At 42.3% G+C, this 21,861-nt stretch overlaps 2 protein-coding genes across 2 annotated transcripts; both read left to right on the forward strand.

Annotated features, from left to right (window-relative positions):
• Positions 1-7,681: 7,681 nt before the first annotated feature.
• Positions 7,682-13,551, forward strand: prss56 (serine protease 56). Its single transcript, XM_085253997.1, has 14 exons — positions 7,682-7,996; positions 9,215-9,373; positions 9,494-9,748; positions 9,843-10,032; positions 10,135-10,243; positions 10,340-10,496; positions 10,591-10,733; positions 10,837-10,996; positions 11,161-11,349; positions 11,456-11,647; positions 11,720-11,916; positions 12,195-12,726; positions 12,813-12,919; positions 12,991-13,551. Exons 1-14 carry the CDS (start codon positions 7,897-7,899, stop codon positions 13,162-13,164), a joined length of 2,664 nt encoding a protein of 887 aa, XP_085110123.1. The 5' UTR covers positions 7,682-7,896; the 3' UTR covers positions 13,165-13,551.
• Positions 13,552-14,524: 973 nt separating this feature from the next.
• On the forward strand, positions 14,525-21,786 carry chrng (cholinergic receptor, nicotinic, gamma). Its single transcript, XM_085253804.1, has 12 exons — positions 14,525-14,777; positions 16,158-16,294; positions 16,567-16,611; positions 16,704-16,828; positions 17,639-17,794; positions 18,184-18,281; positions 18,407-18,607; positions 20,115-20,229; positions 20,305-20,419; positions 20,523-20,787; positions 20,920-21,053; positions 21,161-21,786. Exons 1-12 carry the CDS (start codon positions 14,525-14,527, stop codon positions 21,374-21,376), a joined length of 1,860 nt encoding a protein of 619 aa, XP_085109930.1. The 3' UTR covers positions 21,377-21,786.
• The last annotated feature ends 75 nt before the right edge of the window (positions 21,787-21,861 follow it).

Here is a 21,861-nt window from a genome sequence, read left to right on the forward strand (position 1 = left end):
TTGAGGCAAAAGCTCAGATCGGTAAGTGAGGCAGAGCCTGCTTTTCATCCAGACAATTGGCCGTGATGGTAGCAGCACCATAATTCATGGCTAATGGTTTGGCTAGGGAGAGAAAGGGGGGGGGGGGGGGGGGGGGGGGTGATGTGTTCTGCCTCTCCCAACAGGTCAGTCAGAAGCAGCAGTAGGCATGGGGAGGTGACACCAAGGAAGGAACAGGTTTTTGTCCTCCAGTCTACATTTCAGTGGGTCTAACACTGCAAAGAATTAAAAAATTAATTCAATCTGTCATCTGAGACCATGGTTTGAAATATAAATTTTACAGAATTTTAAAAAGTATTAAAAATGTGTTAAAAGAGCATCACAGTTGGGTTCATATCTAGTTAGACAGTGAAAGCAGTAAAAGTTCTGGAGTTTTGAATTTGACAGAAACTCTAGCTATGCAAATTAAGCTCATTGTTATATAAGTATGAGAGGCGCCTTCATGAATGTAAAGAGGTTTTAGTTCAGGATGCAAACCTGTAACTCAAGAACAGAAAGGCCTGATTAAACTGCCAGGTGAAAATGGATGAACTTTAACTAAAAATAATGGGAAGAGTGTGCAGAGGGAAAGAATGACTGCAAATGGAACTGGGTCACTAATGTTCACTAATGATGCAAATTCTAATATTCATGAAACTAAATTTAGGGCATTAATCGCTGATCAGATTCAGTCAACTGCTGCAAAAGTGATAGTGTGGCGCCACACAACACAGGGGGATAGTGACAAACTGAACCAGGGGCTTCTTTAAGCAAAGAAATGTAACAATCTTAAAGCTTGGACGTCTTTTACTGTTTGCGAAACTGTAAGCAGAGAGACTCACTAACAAGCAGCAAAAAACAGCTGCAGAAAAGGCCTGGCAGAGCGTCACAAAAAAAATGCTGATTAAAGAAACTTAAAAAATGAAAACATTTCTGTCACTGCTAAACTTAATGTCATATATGTAAGCAGATATATAGATAGAACATTTTGCAAGACAAGTAACTGTATTCGTTTTATTGATTATTTGTTTATTTGCTTAGTTTTATCCACTACTTTTTGGCAGTTCAATGTGGTACAGGTGTGTGTGTGTGTGTGTGTGTGTGTGTGTGTGTGTGTGTATGAGACAGAAAAGCAGATACATACAAAGAGAAAGGAAGCAGGTAAGGTCAGCATAGTAGAGTACCATCTCCTGATAGTTCACCTGAAGAGCACTCTGTTTGTTTTTGATGTTCATGGGAAGACATGAGACACTGTACAATACTGTCTGTTTTTTATATTGCATCATTCTTTATCATTAAATTAATTAAATGGTGCATCCAATAAGCACATATTAAAATGCCATATTTGGATTTATTTATGATGAATACGAGTACATTGCTAAAACTCTTTTTTTTGCTTGTGAATTGTACAACAGAAACACAAAGGCAGGTATAGGGAGAGAGCATGGGGTGATCTGGCTAACCTTTCTTCCCTGTGCCTTTAAATCCAGTATAACTGAAATTGTGTGAAAATGTAAATGTAAAAATGTTATTAATATGTTGCATTTTAAATAAATGATCACACTTGAGCAACCAAACAGTAATTAAAAAATCCCTATGATGTTTCTACAGCTAGCTAGCTTATTAGCTAGGCTAGCTTAGCTACTTAGCTGCGATGATTCTAGTTGCTCCTTTAGCTGACCGCTATATAGACTATATTCAGCCATTCAAATAATATATTGAGTACACCTAAACTGAAAAGAATTATTTTATTGAAATGGAAAAACGTGAAGTATTAAATGTCTGCATATAATAACTGATTCATATTAACTGTCAGGCTAACTCCATTTTATTAATACAGCAGATCTAAAACAACAGAAATTAATCCAGCCTAAAGTGTTGGATCAGAAGAAGCTGAAAGCTTTGCAGAGTCCAAAGATGCCGAAGCTGGAGGAAAGCATACAAGCTAACAGCTTAAGCTAGTTAGCTGTAGAAGTAAAGATGGATTTCTTTGAAGAAGCTTAAAATAAGAATAATGACATTGGCCAGTTAAGTAACTTTGTATTAACAATTCAAAGCAAAAGCAGTTTCTTACTTTATTATTTTTATCAATATAGTCTAAGGAACACAGTCACTTACAGGCTTTAAATATCTAACACGATCTTATATAAGTAGTTTTGTTTTTTCGGTTTCTGTTATATAAAAACTGAAGATTATAAATTGAACTGGATCTTAGCAGAGGGTAAATACTCTACCAGACTGAACTGCAGAGCTATTAAAACAGGAGGTTTCACTGCTGTGACACTAGATGTCAGTCTTTACAAAGCTGCTGCTTGTGGATTCTCTTCTTGCAGCCTGTCTCCTTTTTCAGCTGGCTGCTAGTCTTTTTTCGTTTTTGATGCAACAAAGTGTGGCCTTATTTCAGTGATCAGGAGCCCAAAGCACGCAGCACAGAGAAATACACATTTTAGAGACAGACTGCCCGTTCCCTGCAGGTACATGAACCAGAAGATGCTAAGTAGTTTCAAAGCATTTAGCAAAGGGTGACTGAAAGAAAAAGCTTTTCACCCCTCACATGTGGCTCCAAGGTCAAAGATACAGATTCAGAGTATCCAATTTCAAACCATAGCTAAGCACAGTTTTATATCTCCGTGCCACTCTTTTAACAACTCCATCTATTTCCCTAAAAATGCAATATTTTATGAGAAGATCATGGGTGCGTGGTTGAATTATTATCAGGAAAGATGATCTGAGCTATGTTTCCACATAAACTTAATCAGCCATGTCATCATTCTCACTCCATTTACGTAAATTGGAGATTTCATTATCGAACAGTTGGTGGTTAATGTGAACTTAATGGCAGTTAATGTGATTGTTGAGGTCATAATAGATCTAATTAACAACATGTCTAACAATGACAGGCCTGTGCAGACGAGCTGCTTCTGCTTGACTATTGTCATGAGGTTCAAGTGTCTGTCTGTGCTGAAATGTTGGGAACCTCTTCTCCCTTGCGTACCCCACTGACCTAGATTTCAATTGTTTTCGGCCCGAGACAATGGGGGGGGGGAATGGTTTCATAACTGAACACAATACCTGGGAGTTTTTCAACACGATTGTTGTTAATGTCGCATTGTAGTGTGAGTTTGTGCTGTACTGTGCATTGTGCGTTTTCTCAATGTAACCTGCTCAAGCAGCCAACCACAGAAAAGCCTGTGAACCCCTCAGTAAATCATTTGTGAACTGTTCAGCAGATGATGTGCATCCATGTGAATTTCTGCAGAGAAGCTAGTATATTCCTTGCTGCTTCTAACAGACCTCTCATATTTCCTCAATAAAACATTACTCTCCTGAGGAGTGTGGTGCTTTTAATATCGATTGCAGAGAAATATATTTTAGTCAGTGCTTCACTGAAGGCCTGAGACAGATGTAGACCACTGAATAACCTTAAATGCCAGCAGGTCCTAAAACTATACCAGCTACACTGATCTGTCCTGAAACCTGGGGAAGCTAACAATCTTAAAGTAGTCATTTATTCACTAGACCACAATCTGATCTTAATTTTGTTTGTTATGTGATAATAATAAAAAGCAGTTTTAAAAATACTGTTTAAATCCTGTCTTTATTGCGTCACAGAAAAGTGAAATTTCCATCCACTGTCTGGTTGAGTGCTGCAGTTTTAATTTAATTTAATTAATTTAATTAAAGCCCAGAGCTGCTAGTCAAATGCTCTTGATTCACTGTTCATCAGCTTAGGTGACCACCTCTATAAAAGCAGAGGCAGTTTGCTGGTCTAAAATATTCAAGTGTGTGCTAACACAACACTGAGTAGGAAATACTTCATTATTGATCTTAAATAGGAAGGGTTATAAGGCCATTTCCAAGCCATCCGAAGGCCATAATTCTATAGTGAGAAATAGTATTCACAAATGGAAAACATTCAAGAGAGTCGCCAGTTTTTCCAGGAGTGGACATCTCAGCATATTCACCCATGCAGTGTTCAGAGAAACTGCAAAACATGAGCCGTATCTCAGACTCTACATGCCTCAGTTAGCACGTTAAATGTTAAAGTTCATGACAGCAGTTAGAAAAAGACTGAACAAGCTTGTTTGGAAGGATTGTCAGCAGAAAGCCTCCTAAAGAGAAAAAAAAATGTCTTATGGATAGATGAGATCAAAGTGAAGATGTTTGGTCATGGTGCACAGTGCCACATTTGGAAAAGAAATCAAATACTGCGTACCAGCACAAATCACATCAGCTGTCAAGCACAGTAGTGGAGGGATGTTGATTTGGGCTTATTTTGCAGCCACAGCACTTTACAGTGTTAAACTAAAAGATTCTAGAGTCAAATGTGAGGCGTTCTGTCTGAGAGCTAAAGGTTGGCCCAAATTAAAATACAAAGGACAATGATCCCATGCACAGCAGCAAATCAGGCCTCAGCCTGATTGAAATACTGGAGATCTGTACATAGGTGAATGTCTGTAAAGCTCAATGAAAAGAAGCAACACTGAAAGGCACAGTGGGAAAAATTTCTACACAACCATGTGAGAGACTGATAGATACACAGTGAATGATTGCTTCAAGTTGCTCATGAAGCTGGGGTGTGCTTAGTTTCTCACATGACTACACAGAGTCCTGCAAAGCTTCTTTCTTTCTTTCTTCTTTCACACTCATAGATCCCAATAACAACAAGCAGAATGACAAAACCTTTGCCTTGAACTGAAGATCCTGAAATGTGTCAAAGGAACCGTTGGAGAACAGAACATCACAGATGTAGAAGTTGGCAGGGGGAAAAAAGAGAGCGCTCCATGTTTGGTAGATAGATGAAGGAAGATTCATCAAAAGGCAAATTAATCAAAGGACATCAACAGCAAATGGGGAAGGGATGAAAGAGTGCCGCCCGTTTGTTCAGTCCCGCTCTGCTCCTCCCGAACCTGCTCTCTGATCTCATCATGCCGCACGAGTGCATACAGGGGGCTGGAGCACAATGAGTACCACAAAACATATGCACATTAACAAATGTCTAAGCAAAGCTTGAAAAAGAAGAAGTGCAATTAGCGCAGTTTGTTTAACTCAGAGTGGTTTTTAAAGTCTCGTGTTTTCATATTTGACTGTTTGCGGTTTTCCAGTGTTTGAACTTACGTAAGCAGAAGCTTTGAAACATAAACACACAGTCACACACTAACACATAGTATATAATGCTGTCAGTGTGAACTGTCAGGGCTGGGTTGTGGCAGCAGTGGACGGCCCTCTTTGATAATGCTCTGCTAGATTGGGCAGCCGCTCTTTTTATCGTTCAGCCGGTTAGTTGGCTCAGAGTTGACTCCAATTTGTACTCCTCCTTTGGGTTTGTCAGCAGAGACCACTTTGTCCGTCCATCTAGACTGTGGCTCCATGTTGTCAGAACATGTTGAATTTTGTTTTTATTCAATATAATCACTCTTAAAAACTACTAAAGTTGGTTGTTATACCCCAGGAAGCTAAGGTAATGGGGGGAAAGCAACACAACTTGTTCAGTTTGAAAAAGGAGACATGAGGGTAAATTAGCCAATTAAATACATTTTTCTTACTAAGTAATCAAACAAAAGCTGCTATCACGATCAAAAGAAGAAAAGCCCAACAAAACCTAGAAGCTGATCAAAAGAGTAAGTCAAAACAGTTGAAAATTGCCAAAACACCCTCCTTGCCAAAACACACACACAGCTCACAAGCTGCAACACAAAGGCGCTCTAGTACTGGAACTCGCCTCTCTGTGGCCTTAAGTACTCTGGCCTAATGGCTGGGTAGTCAGCTGTATAGTCACTGGTGGCACCTAAGGCTGGAAAAGCCTCATTCACAACCAGAAGTTAAAGCAGGCAACTCAGGTGGTACATGTGCAGTAGCTGGAGTTGGGTGAGAAATTAGCTCAATCAGTGGACCTTAACAGATTTGAGCTAAATGGTTAATAAATAAATAAATGACAAAAAGAAAACACTGACCACGAAAATAAATACATATCTGATTTAAAATGATCGGTAATGGTCAAAAGAAGTTATAGAAACAGCTGAAACAGCCCACTTAAAGTGTGGCAATCAGTTGAAATTGTTGATGGGATGGAAACTGCTACAAGTGCTTAAACTAGCTTAACAGCTAGCTGTTAAATTGATTAGCGTAGTAACAACAATTAGTAGACAAATGGTTTAACTCAAGCCAGTAGTTATGGATAAATGGTTGAAGCAGTTTTCTAACCACAACTGATAAATGGTAAGCTGATTATTTATTTCTAAACATAAAGTGTAAGTTAAAAGTAGAACAGATCCAGCTTAAAAATAGATTAAATTAGTGAGCATGTTAGCTCCACTACAGGGATTTGGGACTATGCCTACATCAGATGAAACAGTATAGCTGTTTTTTCCAGATTTTAACAGCTGGAATAGCCTTAAAATGATTGTTCTCATCTTTAGATATCACTTAGCGACACTTAGCATTTATTGTTTATGCTCCTGAGTCTACACTGTACAACTGCAACTAATGACGTCACTTAACCACTGCCTTTATGCTGCATTAACCTTGTTTTTTTTAATAGGGGGCATAGTCCTGTTGATTTATTCATCTAATATTTTTACATAACAGTTTTATACTGAAGAGGATTAGGGGAAAAAAAGTGGGCACGTCTTCTTTTTTTTTTTCTTTTCCTGAATTCTGAGATTAAAGTCAGAATTCTGACTTTTTTCTCAGATTTTTTTCCAGTGGCCCTAATCCTCTTCCGTAGTTTTATCCCTTACATTTCACAAAATCTTATTGCTTGCCCTGTGTGGCATTTTCTCAAAAACCTATAAATATTCATTTTAAAAAAGTTTATAATGTAACATGTCTATGTAGTAGGAAATTGTTCTGACTTTTAACGTGCCCCTATTGTTTTGGCGGGTGAGAATATCACCATAATCTACAACATAATTCAAGTTGTGGTCTTAATCAAGGATTTCTCTTTTTCTTTAAAAAATACATCATGTTCCTGAGCAGTCTTTTACTGTATCTTTATGTAACAAAAGCAAAGTTCAGCAGAGAAAGACAAAAGTGATGTGAACTGACAATATTTTAATGGGGGGGATAAAAGACTGTAAGTGATCAATGGAGGCGGCATCCAAGTGATGCCCGGAGGACGGCTTTGATGTGGCCATCCTCAGAGGGACGCCTGGGACAATGCCCTCTTTGAGGGGCATGGGCAATGGCAGACACTTCCCTCTCCCTCGCTCCTGCTCTCTCACACTCAGCCTCCCTCTGTTTCCTGCTTCCTCCTGCAATACTATGACTCTTTGGTTTAGATGCTTATACTCTGCATCATTTACTATCCTTAACTGTATAACTTTCTCCCTCTTTCTATCGCATTAATTCAGACAACACCCCCTTCCTCAAAGCCCAGCCAATCGCTCTTCTTCCCCCCCTCCTCTGTATCTCTCTCGCTCCCTCACTCGGTCTTCTTTCATAGAACCAAGCCTCTTTGTAATGTCCAGCCTTGGCAAGTTGCGCCCGATTTGCTGTCACAGTCTTAATGAATTCATCTGTTTGTGTATTGGCCATGGGAGCATTTCTCCCTCCCTCTCCCTCTCTTTCCTATCCTCTACCCCCTCCCTCTTGCTTGTGGTCCCCTGAGGGCTCTATATATACCAGGGACTACTCCAGGCATCTATTGTTCCTCTAAGTAAACTTACAGACAGATGCCCTGCACCACAGTTTGGGAAAGAGCCCAGAGAGTCAGGAGGAGGGAGACAGTTAGTGAATGCATAGAGCTGCCAGACAACAAGGACCTGGAAACACTGCAGACTCATCTCCAGCTCATCTGCATCCTCTTCAGTCGTTCTGTGTGTCTCTTGCCTGCCTGCTTCTTGCCACTGTGGAGTGGAGGTCTGATGCTCTGACAGCATGCCGCTGCTGGTGTCACTGCTGCTTATGGGGCTGGACTGCTTGCTGGGAGCCCCAACAGGAAGAGAGGTCTACAGGATGCCCCAGAGTGCTCTTAAAGGTAAAACTGACCCATCATTTCTCATTGATGGCAGTTTGTGTTGAGTGGTCACAGCTGTAGCTATCTGTGACTATATTTAGGAGAGCTTATGTCAGATGTCTTCAGTAGCAAATGTGTCTCTTGCAGAAAACAAATAGTAATGCTTAAAGCATTAATACCTCTCAGTGAGTCAAACACAAGAAGAAACATCTGGGGATATTGCTAGTCTGAGTGAGATTCACCTTCAGTTTGGCACATGTACACATCTAATAAAAAAATCTAAAGTTTTGCTTTCATGGATTTTTAACTTCAATGCTTGAAAACAACACATTGTAAAGAGCACAAATGTAAATAATGAGTACTGACCAATTTCAGCACTACTCTTCAGGACCTGTTTGAAGCAGCAAACAGTTGTTTAAATTAATTTTATTAGTGCTGTGTGACCTTTAAATCCTACAGTAGAGCACAGTGTTGAGGGGCCTCTGGCCTTCTCTGGTTGAGGTGCTGAGTACAGCAGAGCCTTCATGCAAGTGACTGGTGATGGCAGTGTGATTGGAACAAGGGACTATGGGTCCCAACGGTCCCGGGGCTGCCAGCCTGTGCCCTTAGGGCCTGTCCCTGCCCACCAGCCTCTGCCCGCTCAGCCTTGGCCTTCTAATTAAATCTTCAATCAGTATTGTTGTTGTTACTGGCGTATCCTGTGATGTTTTGCGGCACAGAGGGGGGCAGCAGGGTCGGCGGCCCGATTGAAGTGTGTCTGTAGAAGACTCACCAGGGCGCTGAGCGTGAGCTAGCTTCCCCAAAATGCTGCCAATGAGCTCAAAGAGCAGCATGAGAAAAAAGGGGGCTACTCACACACATACCAGAAAGCTGCACCAATTCATGTTAATGCTTACATACACTGTGTTCCCACAGCAAATGACTGTCTTCCTTATGATGACCTAGATGTCCTTCTTTTTAAAATCACTGCCACAAACTTCTCCTCAAAACAAAAATTGGGTCATTTTATTGATAATAATGCAAACAAGTCTCTGCATATGTGTTCAGGAAATAAAATCTCACAGTAGAACTGATTGAGTTTGGAATTCATCCCAGTGCAGTTCTGGACCTTGGAGGCAAATATCAGCGTATGTCATTGCACATCGGCTTGGCTGATTTATGTTGCTCATCTGTATTTTCTTCTCTTTTCTTGCACCTTTCCTTTCTCTTCTTTTCTTTTTCTTCCTGTCCTTCCTGCAGCTCTGTCTGATCGGGGCACTGTTGTGCTGGAAGCAGCCATGGCCAGTGCTCTATCCACTCTTGAGCGTGCAACGTCTGAGAGAAGCCGGGCTGAAGCCAGCTGCCGGGGTTGTGTTCCCTGTCTGTTTCAGAACTGCGGACAGCTGTCAGGGTCCTGCTGTGAGTGCAACATCATGCTTACTTGCCTGTTCAATCCTGATCACCTTTTAGTCACATCGAGTCACCGCTCCACCACCGCTATATCTTGGTGTGTCTTAGATGTCCCCTTCTTGTCAACAGCGTCTTCTTCCAATGCTCTATCAGAGCCTAGCTGTGAGGTCATCAGTAAGGCCCAGAAGCTTCAAGGTGAGGCGGAGAGGAGCTGGGCTCTGAGTCAGGCCTGTGCGTACTATCAGCATCGCTGCCCACCTGGTGAGGCGGACACGGAGAGCTGCATCAGGGTCATGGGGGAGAGCTGCAGCGCTCGCGTCCTCCAGTGCAGCCTGCTCAACACAATGCAGAACCTGGAACCGGCTATGCAGACGCACGCACAGGGTGAGCGGAGACATCTTTTTACACACGCAGAGGCATTAGATTTAATTGCTTTGCATCGTTTTTCACCAGCGATGCCTGTTCTCTGTCCCAGCAGCAGTGTGCGGTCAGAGGTCAGCCACAGTGCAAAATGTTACGCAGCCTCGCTCCAGGATTGTGGGCGGCTCTCCTGCACCTCCAGGCAGCTGGCCCTGGCTGGTTAACCTGCAGCTGGATGGTGCCTTGATGTGTGGAGGGGTTCTGGTGGACAGCTCCTGGGTGGTCACTGCCGCACATTGTTTTGCTGGGTTAGTGTGCATGTGTGACTATTTTCTTTGCAAAGACAGATGAGATAGTAGTCAAATTCACAGCATTTAGCATTTGTTAAAACTGTCTTTTGACCTCTGCAGCAGCCGTAGCGAGAGCTACTGGACAGCTGTCGTAGGTGAGTTCGACATCACCAAGACTGACCCTGATGAACAGGTTCTCAAAGTGAATCGCGTCATCCCCCATCCGAAGGTAAAAATCCAACGTGCGGGATCATAGCTTTTAGTATTTTAATTAATCACCGATTTATTGATCAGGGGCAATAACAGGTCTGTCACGTCTCTGCAGTTCAACCCAAAGACATTTAACAATGATATAGCACTGGTGGAGCTGACTTCTCCAGTGGTCCTGTCTCAACACGTCACCCCAGTGTGTCTTCCTTCTGGTATGGAGCCCCCCACTGGCAGCCCGTGTCTGGTGGCAGGCTGGGGCTCCCTCTATGAAGGTGAGTTCAGTATCCTATAGACACACTGTGTCATGCTAGCCTCAACTTATTTTTGTATCCTACCAAATCAATAATGGTGTATTTTTGTCCACAGATGGCCCATCTGCTGATGTGGTGATGGAGGCCAAGGTGCCCCTGCTGCCTCAAAGCACCTGTAAGAGTGCTCTTGGCAAAGAACTGGTCACCAACACTATGCTTTGTGCTGGTTATCTTTCTGGAGGCATAGACTCTTGTCAGGTGGGCACATTAGAATTTCTGGGTTTTCTTTTTGAATTATCTTTATCAGTTACTGAAGTGGCACCACTTTAATTCATTGCAAACCATAAACTATCACCTGCAGGGAGATTCTGGCGGCCCCCTGATCTACCAGGACCGAATATCTGGTCGATTTCAGCTCCATGGCATCACATCCTGGGGAGACGGCTGTGGAGAGAAAGGCAAGCCCGGCGTTTATACGCGGGTGTCTGCCTTCTCTGACTGGATTCAGGCAGAGATACAAAGTAAGTTGTGTATTTATATCAATATAAAGTAATCTGACATAACCTCGCTTTACCGTAAAAGTAAACTCATCTGAGTAATTTGAAAAGTATTATCAGTGGCTACTCCGTAATACTGACATACTGCACTTCATCATGAAATCATCACTTCTACTTCTTCTTTTTAGAGTCATTTGGGAGCCGTGAGCCTACATGTCCAGAGCTTCTAAAGACAACTGAAATGACTGAAGAAGAACAGAGGTCAGAGTTCAGCTCTCTGTGTCGCTTCTATAAACTGACCTGTCCTTCTGGTCAGTCTGCCAGCGCTTGCAGCCGACTGGCCGAGGACAAATGCCTCACCCGCTTCAAGAAATGCCGTGAGTACTTTTATTTGAAACGCCTGGCTTCATGAATGTACAACAAATACCTGATATACTGTTTGCGCTGAGTTTTCTGATCTTTCATTCTCTCTCCATCATCTAGAGTTGCACTCATTCTTGCAGACCCTGCTGGACTTGCTCCAGAGGGCCGAGGACTACATCAGGGACAAAGTGGACTTGACTTTCTTCACCCAGACTCTGCCTCAGCTTGTGGAGCATATCTACAGCACAGCTTTCACTCACACCAGAGAGAGGCGGGACCTAGGCCTGAGCCACAGTCTTAAACAGATTGAAGGTACATGACTGACAGAGGATGCCTGTCATGTTTTGCTGCTTGCTGCTGTAACAGGTGTTTTATTACTTGCAGAACAGCTAGGTGGTGCTGTGGTGCCAGCAGAGGAAGGCCCTTCTCCAGTTCCCCCAGCCTTATTCACAGACGTCGGGGCGTTGGTGGATGACTGGGAGAAATACCTGAGAAGCATGGCCGATGATGTGGATGAACAAAACCCTGACACAGATATCTCCTCCAAAATCAGGAAGCAGGAGGACAACCTTTTCTTGCAGGTGCGCTGTTTAATGCTCAAGAATAAAGTGATGCATGGTTTATCTTACACAGACGACAATTTGAATTGTATATGTGTTTAATTTAATGAATAACTGCATGTGTACAAAGTAAACTGTGGTTAATTACAGCACAAAACAAATCCCAGTAAGATAAAACAATGAAAATCAAACCTAGAGAGGGTTAATGTGAGTTTCTTTCAGCTACGGCTTCACTTTGTTTCCGTATGTTTTAATTTCAGCTTAATCTGAACATCAAAATCTATTTTTAATGTCTCCAGACACAGGACTCCTTTCTGCAGCAGCTCGAGGGAGAATATCAATCCATCATCTCAGCTCTGCGTTCCAAACTGGACTCCAGAGCTGCTCCTCCCATCCTGCACTTGGACACAGTCTACCTTCAGGAGGAGTCTCCGTCTGTCTTTACTCCATCCACTGGAGCGCCGGACCACACCCACCCACCCTCGTCTTCCTGGGTATCACAGAAGCCTTGGTCACTTCTGACAGCGTTCATAAATGATGTTAAGAATTTAAAGGCACAAAGTAGGATTGCCACAGAAGCAGGATCGCAGAGTGAAAGCTCATTTAGTGAAGAAGCTACTGCTAATGAAAAACGGAGAGGCGCGTCAGAGGATTTGACATTTTCTGAGAATGGAGACAGCACAGAGTCAACAACTGTTCTCCAGCCAGTCACTGAGAGCGCGCCCACAGAGACCGCTGACCTCAGACAGGCTGCTGTCAAGCCTTTAATTCTTCACAGAAAATACAGGAGCCTTGTTCACAGGAGGCAAACGACCGGCGCCAACATGAAAAGTGTGTGCCACATCTTTATTCAGACAAGTTTCATTACATATATTCCAAAATGCATGTGCTCAAGTGTGTTTGTTTCCCCCCTGTAGTTTGTCCTGGAGTGAGAGAGTCTTCACAGAAAGTCAGCCAAGTCAGAGACTCTTACAGCTGGGTGTTAAACATCCCGAGCAAGAATCTCCACATGAACTTCCAGGAGGTAAGTCCCAGTAAGATGCATGCAATATTCTTTTTGAAACAGCCTTTTAATGAGCTCTCTCCTTTCTTCAGGTGTTAGTTGATCTGGGCTCCAAGAATGACCGAGGACTTTACCAAGCGCGGGTCAGAGCTGTAGTTGGAGGACGACCTTTGACCTTCTACAGTCTTGTGGGCCTAGAAAACGATTCTTTCTACCGCAGCGTGCCGAGGATCATCGCTTTGGCACTGGAGGCTCTCAAGTCGTAACTGCTGCCAACGCTAAAAAGGAGAGATGATGGCAGAAAGCCTCTCCAAGTCAACTGAGAAGCTTTTAACAGACAGATGCGTTGAAAGCGCGCACAGACTTTACTTCTTGCCTCTGCTGTTTCCTGACTCTAAACGAAAAACATGAATGTATCAACCCACTTACTGACCACCGGTCACACCACAAGCTTTTGTATGTGGTTGTAGACGCCTTGTCTAACGTATGAACCCGAACAAAAATGATAAGTTATTCATATTGTCTTTTACAAAGGTTGAGCCTCTTGTAAAGCACATACGTGCTATATATATTATGTAATGTTTATTCTTGTAATATTTATTTGTATAGAGAAAAGTATTTGTATTTTTGTAAAAAAAACAAAACAAAAATTAAGGTCTATAAATAAAAAAGTTATTAATGTTATGGGATGCTGTGTTTATTGTAAGGAAAGATTGAGTTAGCAGTAATGCAGCTTCTGATCTTCCCGTCTTTGTGACCCCACATTCATTGGTTTCACCCTTTGAGCAGAGCTTTACGGTCAGTGCAGCAGCTGTTACTGTGATGACAAGAACCTCCGTGATTTCTCTTCTTAAGATGGGTAATTTTAACAGGATCCAGAAATACACCACCCTCTAGAGTCTCTTATTGTCTGTCATTATCCACAACTGGCAAGTTTAAAGGAAGTGGCACTCTTTGAGCAGCAAACAGGCCCCCATTATTGCTTTGTGTTGACTTTTGCTTCTCTAATCCTGTATTTGAGTCTTTAAACAATCGGTTGAATTAAGCCGGTACTTAACGTTGTGATCACAGACAGGTAATTTCCCAGAAAAGGAACATACAGGGGCAAGACAGCTGAGTAAACACAGATACATACCTCTGTTACATCACATTAACTCCTGCTTTTGACCTGCGTGCTTAAGTGTGTGTATTTTTGTGACAAACATGCACGTACACACACACAAGTCATGACAGGACACAAATGTGCTGGCATCCAGGGCCTGGCCACTCATCACAGACGCTGTGCTGTAAATGGACAAGACTTCCCACCTGTTGTCTTCTCTGCTGTTTGTCAGTTTTTTTTAGTTTCTGGCTTGTTGTGCTCTTTCTCTCTTTAACACCAGATCTGTTTAATCCCTCTGTTGTAAAGAATAGATTTAACTGAGACTATAAAACTGAGAGTTTTAGATATCAGTGCTGGGCCGAGTGTGCTTTGAGTTCATTACAGAGAATTGCGTTCATGTAACTGAGCAACAATAGACGGGTGCACCGAACAGAATTATAATGCGACATGTTTAACACTGGAGGGCAGCCATGGACAGAGTACAATGCTCAAACTATGGGTGTGTGTCTGTGTGACAGCTGGCTATGCCGTGCTGGAAATCCACTTTTGGATTTTACCCTAACAATCACCCAGTCACCAACCCCCAACCTTCAGCCTTCCCGTCAACCCGAGCTTCGACCTCTGGTGGGAAGCACACACGGGTGCCCGAGTCCGTGCGTGTCACATTAGTGGTTGAGGGTTTGTCTGGGACAGCACTGCACAAAGACACGCTGATGGACTTTGGAGCTCCGTGCACTCTGCCACTCTTTATTGGAGTGTTGGTGTTTTGTGCCACAGGTAGGAACACTAAGGAGCCACTGCACAGTTTGAGGGAAGCAGTTTGGGTTTCTTGTTGCTGTGATTTGCATGCTGTTGTTTTTGAAGACCAAAGATGCTGCTGAGTGTTGCTTAGAAACAATATGCTTTTTTTTTAGCAGTCTATTATTTTCACTAATTCTCACTGTGTTTGCATTCAAACAAAGTGCAGTACACTGAAAAGCACTGATCACCAGACTGTACAGACCATGTGTTGTTGGCATTTTCACTGGTAAATCTCAAAACATCTATTCTATCTAAAAGATCTAATATACATTTGTCAGTGCACACAGTCCCACTCATTTTGTTATGCTGATACTATACATGTGTTCTCTTTCACAGTCGACTATTAGTCTGGTAACTACATTTTTAAAAAATTATTGAATATTTGAAATATACATTTTAATAGTCATTACTACTTTGTTTTCTCGGGCACCAAAGGACAATTAAAAGCTTTCCTCCATAAGACAGTTTGAAATTGTTTTTAATGACTTTTTTTTGTTTTTTGTTATTTTTCCAGTTTGTTAGTAAACTGAAATAATCTTTTGTGCGCTGGTGGTTTTTACAAAACAAATATTTTTATAATGTAGTTGTCTCTTCATTGATCATTTGATTATTACGACAAAGTTTCTCTGGGAAATTAAACTTTGTCAAAACATTCACGAGAGACTGTTTTTACCCGTGCACTTCAGCAGTTTTTTTGTTAGGCTTCCATAATGTTGGGGAGATGAAAGAAGTAAGTAGAGATACCTAATCTTCTGGCTTAATAAGTTCTGAAGCCTACATTTCCCATCATGCAGCTCAATAGCATTTTTAATCAAATGCCCATACCTCCTATATACTAACTTCTTTCATCCAGTTTTTAAAGCAGGCTGTTTGTTAATAATTTTGCCACAAATCGAAACCGCGGTAACCATGTTGTAATCTCAAACGTCACAGTAGAGCTGATGCAACTATGGAGCAAATATTCCTTATGACGAGCAGACAATGCAAGAGATACGATCGAAAAGCTGCGGGCATCATCACATAAACATAAAAATCTCTACACAAGACTTCTGGACTTATTTCAGCACGGATGCTACATCTGCTTCACTTCATAGAAGTTCCATTGTGTCCCCTTGCATTTGTGTCTCTAACAAGTTACAAAAATAAAATCAGATGTACTGGAAGACATCTGGACGTGCCTGAGAAGATCTTGACCAGAAGATCAGTCGAATTCAAATCTTTTACAACTTACTATCTTTATTTGCTGATTCCCACAGCTTTTTGGATTGTCTGGCTATTTTACCTGCTATAAAAATGCGCAGATCGACCCTTTAAATCAACCTGCTTTGTCGTGGCTGTTCATGTTCTTGTGCGCAGCCTCGGCAGCCAACCTTGAAAGGGAGCTGTTTAAGGATTTGATGAAGGGCTACAACAAGAACGTTCGGCCCATGGAGAAGAGTGGAGACATCACTAAAGTCTCCATCAAGATGACGCTCACCAACCTCATCTCTCTGGTGAGTAGAGCTTGTCCTGGTGCATATGATTAGCCAGTGATGACCCTGACCAAAACCCTAATTCTCACATTAGACAATCAGGATACATCATTTTTATTTTTATTAAATTATTCTCCCAAGCCATGAGCAAAGTCTAACTGACACACATCAAAAATGTAATATTTTCGTCTTCAAAACGTAGGACAGGCTAGGGTTAGAGTTGGGTTATCATCTATAATGACCTCAGAGGGTTATTGTCTATGGTTGCAATGTTTACCAAACTGTGTCCTCAGAATGAAAAGGAGGAGGCCCTGACCACCAACGTCTGGATCGAAATGGTAACTTTTGGAGGTCCTTTTTTAGCTTCTTTCAAAAATACCCAGTTTATGCATTCGAAAAGAAGTCAAACCTGCAGTGTTTCTGTGTGTAGCAATGGTGCGACTACAGGCTGAGATGGGACCAGTCACCCAGGTCAGCTCTGTATGGGAACATCACCTCTAGTCTGCGTGTCCCCTCCAAAAGCATCTGGTTGCCTGACATTGTACTGGAGAACAAGTGAGTGAATCCACCTTCAGATATGAATTTTCCATTGAGATATGAGTTTTAATGGTTAGGCAGCCATCATGATACGTCTCTGAGGACTTTTTTGGGCTGTTAGTTGAAGCATTCTAAAATATTAATTAACAATAAATTCATTTTCAGGATAAATGGGAACATTAAAAATGCATTCATACAATCACCCATCAAATCATAGTTGATTCTGATATTTGTTTATTCAGGAGACCTGTGGGTTAAATCAGGTTTCTCTGGACTAACCAGTCTGCTTAAAGCCTTGTAAATGCACCTAAAGTACTTTGAAAGTAAACCAAACAACATGTGGGAGGCGAAGAAAGCATTCACCAAAGATGTAGCTGCCTTTTTTTTAAACAAAACTTCGGTTCTGTTTTCTTTGAGCTGCACCAACCCTAGTGAAAGGTAAACATTACATCGTGTTTCTAAAATCTCCTTTCCTCTGTGCTCGCCGAGGAGAAGCACAGTGGTGCAAAAATGGAAGCAAAGGGCAGAGTTTAGGTAAAAGAAGTCATGAGTGAACTTCAGATAGCGCTTTCAGGTTCTGCACTCTCACACTGTTAGAGGCAGATTTCGTTTTTAATACTATTGCAATCATTTAAAAACACATATTATCACATTATGATGACAGATGTATTTGTTTCCAGGTAAAGTTTCTCTTATCTAAGATAAATCTACAAGCCTGTACGTGTGAAATCATGAATGAGGCCTGATGTGTGCATGCGTGCACGAATGTATGCAATTAACTGCAGATAAACCATACACCATCTTTCTCATCTTCCTTCTGGTCCGTAGCATTGATGGACATTTTGAGGTAGCTCTTTACTGCAATGCACTGGTGTCTCCTGATGGCTGTGTGTACTGGCTGCCTCCTGCTATTTACCACAGCGCCTGTGCCATCACTGTGAACTATTTTCCCTTCGACTGGCAGAACTGCACCATGGTCTTCCGGTAAGAGATCAGATGGGACTTGATCTGTACAAAACGCAAGCAATCACAAGTCTGTCACCCCCAACCGGTCAAGGGAGATGGTTGTCCCTCCCCCAGCCTGGTGCTGCCGGAGGTATTTTGTTAAAAGGGAGTTTTGCCTTCGAACTGTCACCAAGTGCTTGCTCATCGGGGGTTTTCTCATTGCTGGGGTTTTCTCTGTATTATTATAGGGTCAACCCTTTATGTAATTTCTTCTTATATAAATAAAATTTAATTAAAGGTATGACATGTAAAAAGAATCCAGAGTGTCTAAATCAACAGCAATCAGCTTCCTTCAGTCATGTTACCTTCTTGCTCTTGAAGGTGTTGACTGGTCGACTCTGACCGCATGTTCTGTGCCATGTGTTCAGCTCGCAGACTTACAGCGCCAATGAGATCGAGCTGGTTCTCACAAAAGAAGATGACGTCACATTAGAGTGGGTGGATATCGACCCAGAGGCCTTTACAGGTATTTGAAGAATAGATTTGAAATTAGTGAACACAATAAAGACATCCATTGGTTCATATAAAGAAGAAGAAACTTTTTTTCTTGTGATAAAAGACTATTAAAGACTTTTATTTTGTGTTTTTTAGAGAATGGAGAATGGATTATCAGACACAGACCAGCCAAGAAGGTGATCAACACTCAGTACACCAAAGATGACCTGGAGTATCAGGAGCTGGTCTTCTTTCTTATCATTCAGAGGAAGCCTGTCTTCTACATCATTAACATTATTGCTCCCTGTGTCCTCTTCTCCTCCCTCGGCCTGCTAGTCTACTACTTACCTGCCAAAGGTTCTTCTTCTTACTTTGTGTAAAGTGTGATCATAAACCCATCAGGCATAACATCATGACTATCTGCCTAGTACTGTGGTGGTCCATCTTTTGCTGGACTCCACTAGAGCCCTGAAGGTGTGCTCTGGTATCTGGCACCAAGATGTTAGCAACAGATCCTTTAGTCCTAAAATGTTTCATGGCAGGGCCTCCATGAATTGGACTTGTTTGTCCAGTACATCCTGCAGATCCTCGACTGGACTGAGATCTGGGGAATTTGGAGGCCAAGTCAACACCTCAAACCTGTTCTTGTGCTCCTCAAAGTATTCCTGAAACATTTGTGTCAGGAAGCACTATCCTGCTGAACGAGGCCACAGCCATCAGGGGATACTGTTTCCATGAAAGCTTTTTCATGGTCTGCAACAATCTTTACATAGGTGGTATATGTCAAAGTAACATCCACATGGATGGCAGGACCCAAGGTTTCCCAGCAGAACATTGCTCAAAGCATAACACTGCCTCCACCAGTTCACCTTCTTCCCATAGTGCATCTTGGTGCCAGGTGTTTCCCAGGTAAGTGATGCACACACACCCGGCCGTCCACGTGATGTAAAAGAAAAAGTGATTCATCACACATGGCCACCTTTTTCTATTGCTCTGTGATCCAGTTCTGACGTGCACATGCCCATTAGACTGGGGGCATCATGCAGCTATGCAATGCGTCTTCCTTTTAAAAGGGAGTTTTGCCTTCCCACTGGCACCAAGTGCTTGCTCATAGGGCGTTGTCTGATTGTTGGGGTTTTCTTTGTATAATTGCAGGGTCTTTACAATTAAAGCACATTGAGGCGACTGTTGTTGTAATTGCAATATAAATAAAATGTATTTGAATTGAACTGTAAGGAATTTTGGAGTGAATATGTAGGTCTGAAGCCCCATATGCAACAAGCTACAATGGACTGTGCATTCTAACACTTTTCTATCAGAACCAGCATGAACTTCTTCTGCAGTTTGAACTACAGGAGCTCGTCTGCTGGATTGGACCCCACGAGCCAGCCTTTGCTGCCCATGTGTCAGTGAGCCTTGGCTGCCTATGACCTTGTTGCTGGTTCACCACTGTTTCTTCCCTGGACCACATTTGGTCTGCAGACCAGTAACAACTCATAAGAGCTGCAAAATATGAGATGCTCTGACCCAGTCGTTTAGCCATCACAATTTGGCCCTTGTCAAACTTGCTCAAATCCTCATGCTTGCACATTTTTCCTGCTTCTAACCTCAACTTTGAAGACAAAAAGTTTACTTGGTCCCTAATATAGCCCATCCACTAACAGGTGCCATGATGAAGACATAATTAGTGTTATTCACTTTACCTGTCATAATGTTGTGCCTGTTGATGTACGTAGACAGTGAGTCAGGATTTTATTCATACTTTGACCTATGATCATAGAAATACAGTGACGATCTAGCCGTTGATGCATACATTAGGTCAAAACTGCACCACCCTGACTGAGTGCTGGTTTTGGTTTTACAGCTGGTGGTCAGAAGTGCACCATGTCTATTGTGACTCTTCTGGGCCAGACTGTGTTCCTCTTCCTCATTGCTAAGAAGGTTCCAGAGACTTCTCAAGCGGTGCCTCTTATTGGAAAGTAAGCGGCTGATTTTCAGATTTCAGCTCAGAGTTTTAGGTTTGTGTTGAAAATGATACGAACATTTGACCGCAGGTATCTGATGTTTGTGATGTCGGTGACCACCATGGTAGTGATAAACAGTGTCGTAGTCCTCAACGTATCCCTGAGAACCCCAAACACTCACAAAATGGCAGACAAAGTCCGGAAGGTGAGGCTGTGTCTGAATCATTTGAATATCTTTTAAAGCTGCTCAATGAAGGGAACACGTCTATTTAGCTGTGATTTCATCTTAAACACCGTGTCACCCTCAGATCTTCCTAAACATCCTGCCTCGCCTACTTAGGATGCAGATGCAACCCTGGACACCAAACGCCGGCCATGCATCAGAAATGAGAAATGGTGAAACTGTGTCTGCAGGCAGGAATGGTGTCCACCTGGTTCCCTGCCGTCGCCGCAGCTCTATCACTGTCATCACTAAGGCGGAGGAATACGTAATGAAAACAGCTCGGTCTGAGCTCATGTTTGACAAACTCAGAGGGAGAAATGGATTGATGAAATCAGTGCTGGAGAAGCTACGTAAGTATTTGAAAGAGTTTGTTACACATTCTTTTTAAATTATTTGTAAAACTTTTGACAGTTTAGGTTATCCTTTGAAATGCATAAATATAACACGTAAATATATGGCTTTTTGTGAATATATGACTCCAGATGATGGGCTGGAGGGGGGTACAGCACAGCACCTTGTTAATAGTCTAGCAAAGGCCAGTCCAGAGCTGAAGCAGTGTGTGGTCTCCTGCAAACACATCGCTGAGACTGCAAGACAGCAGAATGACTTCCAGAGTGTATGCTTAACCATTTTACTCTTTGCACATTTGCAATGGACATTTAGATGAGGTCTTAGTTGGGAATGCCAGAGCTAATAGCAATGTATCATCTCACTCAACCGCAGGAAAATGAAGAATGGTTCCTGGTTGCCCGTGTCATCGACAGGGTCTGCTTTATTGTCATGGTGTTGGTGTTTTTTATCGGCACTGTTGGCATCTTCTTGATGGGCCACTTCAACCAGCCGCCCTCTACACCTTTTCCTGGGGATCCAAAGAAGTATCTCCCTCCACTACACAACATTACTGCTGTAGCAGGAATGGAAACAAACGCCTTAGGGTGAACCAGGGAGAAAATGTTTGATGTTATCACTTTAGCCAGAGTGAGAATCTGACAGCCTTCATTAGTGATCTTTCACTAATGACTATGATACAAAGAATGGAGAAGATGCAGCTGTATGTGTTTTCTGCACAGGTGCCTGCTGTGGGGCTGCGGACGATCACAGAAGCAAGTACAATCCACTGCACCATTGTGTGAATGCATACTGTATCAGCTGTCCTGGCTGTTGAGATTGTTTGTGTTGCATTTAATGCTGTAGAAGATGGTCTCCTTACTTACATCTCAGTGTTTGCTCTAAGTGCTGTTCATTTTTAACAAAACTATGGGCACAAGCCACGAGACATGGTGTCGACCACAGATTTCATTCGTTGTACGAGAATCTTTCTTTTTATCAATAAAAGCATTTTAATTGTATGATTTTTGTGACTGAGTCATTTTTGAGGCCAGTGGAAAGTTTCGGCCCCCACCCCTCCACTCCCAAACCTGCCA

Source organism: Mchenga conophoros, linkage group LG18 (genome assembly GCF_057382185.1).
Source record: "Mchenga conophoros isolate Kocher_MC1m ecotype Shallow Benthic linkage group LG18, M_conophoros_male_GT1.1, whole genome shotgun sequence".
In the NCBI taxonomy this organism is placed as follows: domain Eukaryota; kingdom Metazoa; phylum Chordata; class Actinopteri; order Cichliformes; family Cichlidae; genus Mchenga; species Mchenga conophoros.

Bases quoted from the DNA above. Each gene is read 5' to 3' on its own strand.
- prss56 (XM_085253997.1), top strand. From the start codon at position 7,897: ATGCCGCTGCTGGTGTCACTGCTGCTTATGGGGCTGGACTGCTTGCTG. The intron at 7,997-9,214 runs GTAAAACTGACC...TCCTTCCTGCAG, and splicing joins GCCCCAGAGTGCTCTTAAAG to CTCTGTCTGATCGGGGCACT. The intron at 10,734-10,836 runs GTGGGCACATTA...TATCACCTGCAG, and splicing joins GAGGCATAGACTCTTGTCAG to GGAGATTCTGGCGGCCCCCT.
- chrng (XM_085253804.1), top strand. From the start codon at position 14,525: ATGCCGTGCTGGAAATCCACTTTTGGATTTTACCCTAACAATCACCCA. The intron at 16,295-16,566 runs GTGAGTAGAGCT...CTGTGTCCTCAG, and splicing joins TCACCAACCTCATCTCTCTG to AATGAAAAGGAGGAGGCCCT. The intron at 16,829-17,638 runs GTGAGTGAATCC...TCTGGTCCGTAG, and splicing joins GACATTGTACTGGAGAACAA to CATTGATGGACATTTTGAGG.